Here is a 9631-nt window from a genome sequence, read left to right as displayed (position 1 = left end):
CTTTCACTCTCTCGGACACACTCGGCCTCTCTCGCGCACACACTGGGTCTCTCTCGAGTGCATTCGGACATATTCGGTCTCTCTCGCGCACACTTGGCCTCTCTCGCGCACACTCGGCCTCTCTCGCGCACTTTCGCTCCCTCTCCCGCACTTTCGGACCCTCTTGCGCATTTTTGCCTGTCGTTCTCTCTCTTCCCATTCACTATACTTTTGTCCAGTTTGGCGCCTCATACTGCTCATCCTGGTGGGGGACAAAAGAGGGGGTATTACATGAAGAAATGAGCTTCAAGAAGTATACCATTGGTACTATAGCACACTTTTTTTTGCCCTTTAGCAGGTACTGAAACATATCCAACAAATGGATGTGTTGTTATTTTGGCATGAGCCTAATTATAACATTCCCACTTGATGCTTTAGTCTGTAGATGTCACACTTCAGCATTTCATTAAGTTTTTTTTTTTTTTAAATAATTTTAAATAATTTTGAAAACTACAGATTTTCCTAAATTTAAGTGTTTCTTTTGCATGTGTCTCAACTAGAAGCATTTTAAAAAGTCTTATTTCACTAAATATGGGGGGGGGGGGGGATTGGGGGGAGAGAAAGAAAATTACATTTAAACACATCGGTTGTCTAAAAGCAAACACTATTCATTGACTTCTCTTGCATTTAGTTTTTTAATGTGATAAATAAAATGTAACGTGTAATGTAAAAAAAAACCTTAATAAAACTATGTCTATCTTCATATGCATCATTAGTCATATCCTACAGACTTCTTTGCAGCTGTGTTTATGAAACTGCCTCTTTATTTATAAGATAAAGAATTCACAGGCCATAAAAATTGATGCACTTTAAGGATCAGTCTAATTTGATACAAAGATTTGTACATTAGCAGGAATGTAGCACAACATGGAGGTGAAAGCAGCGGTCTGTTTATTTAAATGTGAATGTGCAATAAAAATATGTTGTCACTAAAATCAATGAATTAATAAATGCAAAAATAATAATCCCATAAAAAATTATAATCTGAAAAAAATAGAAGGAAAACCCAAAACAAAATACACTACAGTGTGAGGCAGCAACCTGATCTACGGCATATACAAATTAGGCTTAGACTATTTGAACTCTGTCTAGTAGCCTTATACGCCGGGGAAGAACCCAGACTGCTTAAGCATATACAGACATAGTTAGCACCAATTTAATCATAACATCCAGTTTGTATGAGTTACATGGTGGATGGGTTATTCAATTAACCCATAATTAAATGACAATAAAGCCTACAAAAAAACACTGGGTAGAAATCACTGCAGGTCAAAAGTCACTCTGCTGCAATTAATGAACAGCTTAAACTTACACAAAAATACTTTATTATTTTAGATGAAAAAGAGCACTATTTTATTTTATAAGTGCATTATTTTCCCCTCTTCATATTAGATTCAACTTTTGAACGAAAACAATTTGGTCTATTAAGAAATATAGACTTTTCAAACTATGTTTGTCAGTTTAATGGTGCTTCGCGTGATCACAGCTCCAGGATACCTGGTTCAACTCGGGTTATGTCACATAATAGAGGGTGAGACAGATGCAAATGCAGTTTAGAGTTTTATTAAGAACAGGTAATTCAAAGGGCAAGGCAAAAGGCATAAACAAAGACAGGCAAAGGTCAGGCCACCAGCAAACAGGCATGAAATAGGCAAAGCAATGTACAAAACAAGAAACCAGAAATAAAGTCAAAACCAGAATAACAACCAGATTAACACTGTGAGAGCAAAGCTTGGTAAACTACAGAGAAAATATCAACTGAGCATATATTTCTCAAAGAGATTGTGAATGAGCAGTCTCTTATATATTGTGGTGTGATTGTCAGTGTGATTGGGAACAGGTGTGTGTAATTAGTTCTCAGGAGAAAGTGATGTGCTGTGTGTTCCACTGAGAGGTGTAGTCATCAGCCATGTTTGTAGTTTGCGGTGCTTTCTGGGAAATGGAGTCTCTAGTTTGTGGTGACATGATAGGTTACTGTTTGTGTGGAATTTCTGTGCATGTTCATGTGTCAGTGTGGATTTCCTCTTGGTCAGGGGTGTCCAATCTTATCTGGAAAGGACCGGTGTGGGTGCAGGCTTTCATTCCAACCAAGCAGAAGCCACACCTAAGTCTAATGAAAGCCAACTGATTAAACAGGTGGAATCAGGTGTGGCTCCTGCTTGGTTGGAATGAAAACCTGCTCCCACAGTTTCCTCCCATCAGCAAAAAATATGGCAGTATGTGGACTGTCTATGTTAAATTGCCACTAGGTGTGAATGAGTGCGTGTATTCAGGGTGTGTCACCACCTCAGTCTCCTTGTTCCCAGGATATGCTCCAGATCCAACTCAACGCTGACCAGAATAAAATGGTTACTGAAGATAAATGAACAAATGTTGATTTGATGTTACTGATCACATCAACCTCATTTCCAAAGAATCTTACCTTTGTGCTGCAAATATGTAAACCTAGCTAGAACTTTTACAGTGGGGTGGCCAGGTTAGACCTAATGATTTTACTGGGGTAGCAAAGTTTTTAAGGAACATAAATAATGTCCAAAATGTACTGTAAAGTTATTTAATTTAGATAATTTTTCATTTAGAATCAATGATGGCAGGCAACATGACCTTTTTTGAACCATGTGTAAATAATTCAATTTTATTAGGAATACATGGTCTGCACGTACAAAGTCAGTCCCCTTTAGAGTGCTGTCACATGGCATAACAACCCAAGGAACAAATTATACAGCTCTAAAATAACAAAATGCAATGTGATATTGCAGTATGAACTCCGTCAAGTGTCTAGTTTTCATTTACATTCTCCAGTTCTTATGGTTTCTTGCAAAGATATTTGCAACTTCATCCAGATTGAGAGCACAGCTCTTTTGCACAGGTAGAGATCCCAGATCAATTTGCCTGTCACCTGCTATCATAGATCTAAGATGGGTCTTTATATGTGTAAGAGAGGAAAAACTCCACTCATATGAGATTGTACTGACAGGAATTGTGGCTGCAATTTTACATAATCTGAAGAACTCCTGGAAAACGTCCATATATGGTTCAGTGAATACATTAAGCTCCAATATGATGGAGGGTTTCTGCATTAAACTTTAACCCTCCTTTCCAAAACTAGATCTACAGCTTATGAAAAATCAAGTTTATTGCAATTTATTGCTCTGGCCACATCTGCAGTCCTCATGTCTCCCTGCAGCAGGCCTATGGCATGTTCACGCAGGTGAGCAGGAACCCTAGGCATCTTTCTTTTGGTTTTTTTCAGAGTCAGTAGAAAGGTCTCTTTAGTGTCCTAAGTTATTGTAACTGTGACCGTAATTGGCTATCGCCTGTAAACTGTTCATGTCTTAAGGACTGTTCCACAGGTGCATGTGCAATAATTGTTTATGGTTCATTGAACAAGCATGAAAAACATTGTTTAAACCCTTTCCAATAAAGATCTGTAAAGCTTATTTAGATGTTACAAAATTATCTTTAAAATACAGTCTCCTGAAAAAGGAGGTTCTTTTTTCGCTGAGTTTTATATATATTTCCAATATATTACAGTATGTTAATGTTTCTTAATTTTAGTTAGTGTTCTCTATTACAGAATGATAGTTCTGATTTTCTTACAAAATGGGTAACCCTTTCTTCATCGCTTTATACTTGATGTACATGAACAACAATTCTTTAGCAACATCCACACCAGGAATGACATAATCCTTATAAAAACTGTGAGAAAGTGCATCTTTTTCTTTTTTAAGTTGCTCAATCTCCAGGTCCATCAGCTGGGCTTTCTCTTCAAATCCTTTCTGAACAAGTTCTTTCTGTTCGGTCAGTTTACTTTCCAGCGCTCTCTCTAGCTCCTGCTGCTGCTGAATCTTCTCCTCCTCGAACTTCTTCTCCAGCTGCTGTAGCCGTTGCTCATGGTGCAATTTTTCCTCCTGCATCAGTTGCTCCATCTCCATTTTTCTCTCCTGTTCAACTCTACACTGCTGCTCTAACAGAGCTGCTTGTTCTTTCTCCTCTATGATTCATCACCAAGGGGCAAAGAAAGAGAAAGACAGAGTAAAGAAGTGAAAGTATTGAAAATGACATTTTCTCAGTAAACAGTATTCTCTTTAAGTACTGGAAAATGGAGAAAATGTATTTTCTTATGCATTTACTATCATTTACAGACATCTACAAGAATCTAACTAGTTAAAATCAATCAATCAATTCACACGACCGTGTTAAGTAGTTGAGTTTCATTTCTTTAACATTCAAACTATTTTGTAATAAAGTCACACTACCAGTGATAGGGTTATGCTCAGCTTACCTTGAATCTTTTTTTCACTTTCAGTCAGTTGTTCGTCAGTCTGGAGAATTAATTTTGCCTCCACACTTTTCTCACTCAGAAACCTCTCCACCACCTCTTCAGCCTGCACACAGGGAACACAACCCCACACAGGCATATAGTGATGATGGCCTGTTTTAGTGAGGGTTCTGGATCCCTTTTTTAATTTTGAAGTTTTCTTTCAGCTAGCACTGTTATGTGTCTGTAGAACACTGAAGGTCAAGTACATACATAATCTCTATTTAAGTCTGTGTTTCTTACCTGCATTCCCTTACTGGGCTGCATGTGGTATTGGGTAATGACATGGTCTCTTTGTGTGCAGTAGAGTTTATATCCTCCAGGCTTTGCAAAGTCTCCGTTCTGTACAAGCACACTCAAATCCCTGTATAGATCAGACAGAATCTGCTGGCACTTCTGTTCTGATGCTTCCATGTTCTGAACAGTCAGTTCAGCATAGTGCTTATCTACTGCCTCCTGAAAATACAGTAGTTACAAGCACATTCAGAAATGCATCAACATAAAACCCATGCATATATATGCACTGTATATTCAAAAACATGCTCTTGCATTGTGGTTTTATAAATAAATAAAAAACAGAAGGTGAAGGTATAAGAACTAATGTGTGTGCGTGTGTGTGTTAGGGGTTGCACAACTACTAATTTTTAATAGCACTAGTCTCAGGATGCTATATTTAGGCTGTTTTATTTGTGCAGCTTGCACATCTGGAAAGGCACAATCAATTCTGAAAGGTATATATAGATTTTAGAGCAACATATGCTTCCATCCCATCTTTTACTGCCTCTCTAAGGTAACCTTTTTATACCAAATCACATTACTGACCTATTGCCAATTAACCTAATTAGTTGCAAAATGTTCCTCCAGCTGTTTCTTTTAAGTAACACTTACTTTTCCAGCCTTTTGTTGCCCTGTCCCAACTTTTTTGAGACATGTTGCAGCCATGAAATTTAAAATTACCTTATTTTTTTCTTAAAATGGTGCATTTCCTGAGTTGAAACAATTGATATGTTTTCTATGTTCTATTGTGAATAGCATATGGGTTTATGAGATTTGCAGATCATTGCATTCTTTTGATTTACATTTATTTCCATTTTAGACAATGTCTCAACTTTTTTGGAATTGGGGTTGTAACTCTAAACTAGCTGAGTGCAATAGAACAGTGATGTGCACTTTCACACAGCGTGGGTCACAACTGAATTCACTGTTCCACAGTAAAAGGATATTTAAAAAAATTCTATTTTGCCTCTGGGTTCTCCAGTTTCATTCCACCTACTAAAAAAAACATGTGAGGGGGTGGACTGGTTAAGAGTAATTGCTCCCGAGGGTGAATGAGTGTGTGCATGGTGTCCTGCAATGTATAGGTGTCCCATTCCCACTTCATGCCCAGTGTTCCAAGGATAGGCTCTGGATCCATTGTGACCCAGACCAGGATAAAGTGCTTTAGCCTGTAAGTGAGTGATATAAGTGAGAACAGTACATCTAATGAAAGCATATTACTCTTCCTCTGGATGTATTCCATGACTTTTCATTCTTTTATCATCAGTAACAGCTTTATCCTGGACATGGATGTGATGGATCCAGACCTTGTCCAGGGAACACTGGGTCTTCCCAGACACTGCAAGGATCTTCCCAGCATGGACACCAGTCCATGGCACCATACACACACACACATTTTTTCCCATCTAGGGGCAATTTAGTAAGCCAATCTACCTACCTTCATGTTTTTGGAAGGTGGGAGGGATTGACCCTGGAGAGCATGGATGTTTGTATGTGTGTGTGTGTGTGTGTGTGTGTGTGTGCCTGCCTGTCTATCCAAAACTCACCATCAGTTTCTTGAAGTATTCCCCTTTTTCATCTTTAAAGGAGCGCTTCATAAACTCAGTGTTGGCCATGTTGCTGATCTTCTTGTGCTCAGCAGAAATTGCACTCAAACTGACTGGAAATAAATTCTTCACCTGCATTAAGATTTTAATTAATATTAGATTGTGTGTGTGTGTGTGTGTGTGTGTGTGTGTGTGTGTGTGTGTGTGTGTTACCTGTTCCATCCCACTCTTGTACAGTTTAAGCCCCTCCTGCACAGCTGCCTCATTTTCTATCCTCGCCATTACAACCACAGCATTCTCCAGACAAGGGACTTTCCCACTAGAGATGGTCTCCACATACGACTGCACTAGGTGACCAAACACTGTCAAAACACACACGCACACAGTTACAGCACAGAGAATAACAGTTCTATGTATTGAAACACTATTGAAAATGTTTATACAGATGAATAATATTAAGGGAATGATAATGTAGTGCTCACTCCTCCCTGTGACTCTGTATCCTCCTTTAACTGTTTTAACTTTGCTTGCAGCAAAAACGTAGTCACAGAAACGCTGTGTGACGGTCAGAAAATGGGGCCAAATTTCACTCTCATCCAGGCTCTCGAGCTGAACCATTTTGTCCTGGGAGGCAGGAAACGGGAAAACAAAGCACTTGCGGGTTGGAAAATAGTTTCGAATACACTGCCTTGGAAGATTGTAGTTGGTGTCCTTCTTACTAAGACCTGCAGTGCAGAAAAATGTTTTTATTCATGTTAATAGCTAAATCAAATAAGAGTTAAGGGCAGCTTTTCACACCCAACGTAAAAGTTAAATTTACAGAATAATAGGGTTTGCATTCAAAATGCTCAGAGGGCTAAAAGAAATCTGCGATATAATGCAATTGAAGTACTGTTGTCCTAATATTTAAAGTAAGCAAAACAGCATTAGACACACTGTATATAGTTTACACACAAAACATTTACTTTTAAACAATATCAAACAATATTATATTAGTGCCTTATACATACTGTATACACACACACACACACACAAAATATATACATAAAATATATGCATTATTATATACATATTTAGAGTTAACTATTTAGCTATTAGAAATGAGAGATGTATCAGTAATTTGGATCTCAGTCAGAAATGTCTTCTACACCTTTCTTCAGCTGCAGGGCAAAATCCAGGTACTCATCCTCGGTCACTCGACCCTTTTTCTCAATCACCAGCTCCAGTGAAAAATCACGCACTGTCCAGATAAAGTTAGGAAAAAACTGAACAAACTGAGAGTCTTCCTCCTCCTCCTCTACCTCAGCTGCTTGGGCTGCAGGTGATTTGATCTTAATCTGCTCTGCAAGCTCAGTGACATAGCTGCAGCATGCTAAGGAATCATGACTGGATGAGATCTGTATAGAATAGCTGTATCTTTAGTACTGACTAAAGGACTGTCTATATATATATATATTTGTGTAGTTATGTTGTGTTTTACAAAGAAAAAAAGGATAATGTAGTTTTTCCACTGCTGTGTTGTCGATGGTCCCACGGCTGTTGTAGACCAGAGTGCTGCTGAGAAGAACAGCTAGACAGAAGATCCAGGCGTCATTTTTAGAGTCTCCCTAAAACAACACAATTATTATACACTGCAGTTATGTTTTTTCAAACATGAATTATAGAACTTTATATGCCTACATCTATGCCTGTACATTGGAAGGGACAAAAGTAGACGCACGACTGTACAGTATACATTACTGCTATATACTATTCTGTTTTATTGACAGGGAAGGCAAATGTTTGTGAAACCTAATTTTAATTACCTAACTACTGTCATAAAGTCTTTTTTTATTTAGTGCTTACAAAACTTTGTTAGCTCTTTTTTATGGCTCATGTAAATATTTTACTGCCCTGAATCCTGTGCAAGCCAAAGTTTTCTTTGTAGATCATTCAGTCAGTTCTTTTGCCATTATTCAATGCTTTTTAAATACATGACCAGTGCATTTTTAAAATCCTAACTGTATTGTGTTGTCTTGTAATTTGGTAAAGATGCAAATGTATAATCTGCATAGTTACTTTCGCAGGACATTGCATGTAATGTGTCGCTATGGAGATGGTGTTATCACCTTGTCAACGTCCCCCAGTCCTTCAGTGTCAAGCAACACCAGAGTGTGTCCTGTGTTATAGGGGTGTGGCACACACCACATCCAAATACCTTTAGTCTTCGACTCAATGGTGCTGCCAAGAGCAAAGCCTGAAAACATCCACAGTAGACAACATTGTTGTGACACACAGAAGAATTGAATAGTTACATGTGCACATATCTTGTTTATGAAACCAATTTGGAGCACGCACGTTCCGTGTCCTCATCAGGTTCAGTTTACATAACTAAGAGTTGTTATATTTGCACTTGTGGAAAATTTTCAACAATATTACTCTACATGTGAATTCTTGCTAAATCCCCAAAATTGGGTGTTGGGAATGGGTTTATTGTCTGTCCATTTCTCAAAGAAATTAACTAGTCCTAAAAGACAAACAATTCATTCCAGCACTATCTGATCAAAGTGGGATCAAATCTTGTCAGTAGATAAAAATGCCTTTAAAAACAAACTCACCAGTTTGTTTTCCTGCCAGGCGGTTCATGAGGTAAGACTTTCCTGTGCGATAGAGTCCCACCACAGACACCACCACCACCGGCTGGTTAATCCTGTACAGGTACTCAATGGCTCCATCACTCACACGCAGTGAACCGTTCACATTTTCCACCAAACAAATAGGCTCTGGCATTGGGCTGCACATGGTTCTCTCCAGCTCCGCAGTCTAGAGGTTGAAACATAAACTGTCTTTTAATTAAATAAAGAAAACCATAATAGATTCTTGAGATGCGTTCTGACCAATACGATGAGAATGACCTGGACATCTTCTTCTGCACATGAACAGTCATGCCAGTACCTTAAACAAAGTTACAAAGTGACTGTATAATGTAATATTTTATATAAATACTTTTGTTGGCTGTCATTTCCTGTAACCTTCTCACTGAGTTCACATCAGTTCAGTGCTGGTTCCGTATAGAAGACGACCATTGACATTATCTGCTGTTCATAAAAGCACAGCACAGGTACACTATATGGCCAAAAGTTTGTGAACACCTGACCATCACATCCATGTGTGCTTGAACATCCATTCCCATTCCCATACCCATTCCAAAGCCCTGGTCATTAAAAGTGAGTCCCCTTTTTGCTGTTTTATAATAGCTTCCACAGTTCTTGGACATCTTTCAACTAGATTCTGGAACATGGCGGTGAGGATGTTTCCATTCAGCTGCTGCAAGAGCATTAGTGAGGTTGGGCACTGATGTTGTGTGAAGAGGCCTGGGGTGCACTAAGTGTTTCAATTCATCACAAAGGTGTTCAGTGGGGTTGAGGTCAGGGCTCTGTGCAGGCCACTTGAGTTCTTCCCCAACCTT

At 38.7% G+C, this 9631-nt stretch overlaps 2 protein-coding genes across 3 annotated transcripts in view; one reads left to right on the top strand and one right to left on the bottom strand.

Annotated features, from left to right (window-relative positions):
• The window catches only part of gbp2 (guanylate binding protein 2), a 61599-nt gene that overhangs the window by 29351 nt on the left and 22617 nt on the right, over window positions 1-9631 (top strand). The window lies entirely within an intron of this gene.
• Window positions 1-9631, bottom strand: part of LOC128624428 (guanylate-binding protein 1-like) — a 90178-nt gene that overhangs the window by 76872 nt on the left and 3675 nt on the right. The window contains exons 2-11 of one of the 2 annotated variants that reach the window (XM_053652076.1): window positions 8781-8985; window positions 8292-8419; window positions 7681-7790; window positions 7334-7545; window positions 6666-6908; window positions 6397-6545; window positions 6184-6315; window positions 4604-4816; window positions 4325-4427; window positions 2212-4033 (exon numbers count right to left, since the gene is read on the bottom strand). In XM_053652076.1, coding sequence (XP_053508051.1) covers window positions 3636-4033; window positions 4325-4427; window positions 4604-4816; window positions 6184-6315; window positions 6397-6545; window positions 6666-6908; window positions 7334-7545; window positions 7681-7790; window positions 8292-8419; window positions 8781-8964 — 1872 coding nt within the window. In that variant the 5' untranslated portion in view covers window positions 8965-8985 and the 3' untranslated portion in view covers window positions 2212-3635. Of the gene's footprint in view, window positions 1-2211; window positions 4034-4324; window positions 4428-4603; window positions 4817-6183; window positions 6316-6396; window positions 6546-6665; window positions 6909-7333; window positions 7546-7680; window positions 7791-8291; window positions 8420-8780; window positions 8986-9631 lie in introns of those variants that run through there. The other variant, XM_053652077.1, reaches the window with a different exon arrangement.

Source organism: Ictalurus furcatus, chromosome 20, assembly GCF_023375685.1.
Source record: "Ictalurus furcatus strain D&B chromosome 20, Billie_1.0, whole genome shotgun sequence".
Taxonomy (NCBI): Eukaryota; Metazoa; Chordata; class Actinopteri; order Siluriformes; family Ictaluridae; genus Ictalurus; species Ictalurus furcatus.
Note: the sequence above shows the minus strand (reverse complement) of the source record. Positions and strands in the feature narration are given on the sequence as shown.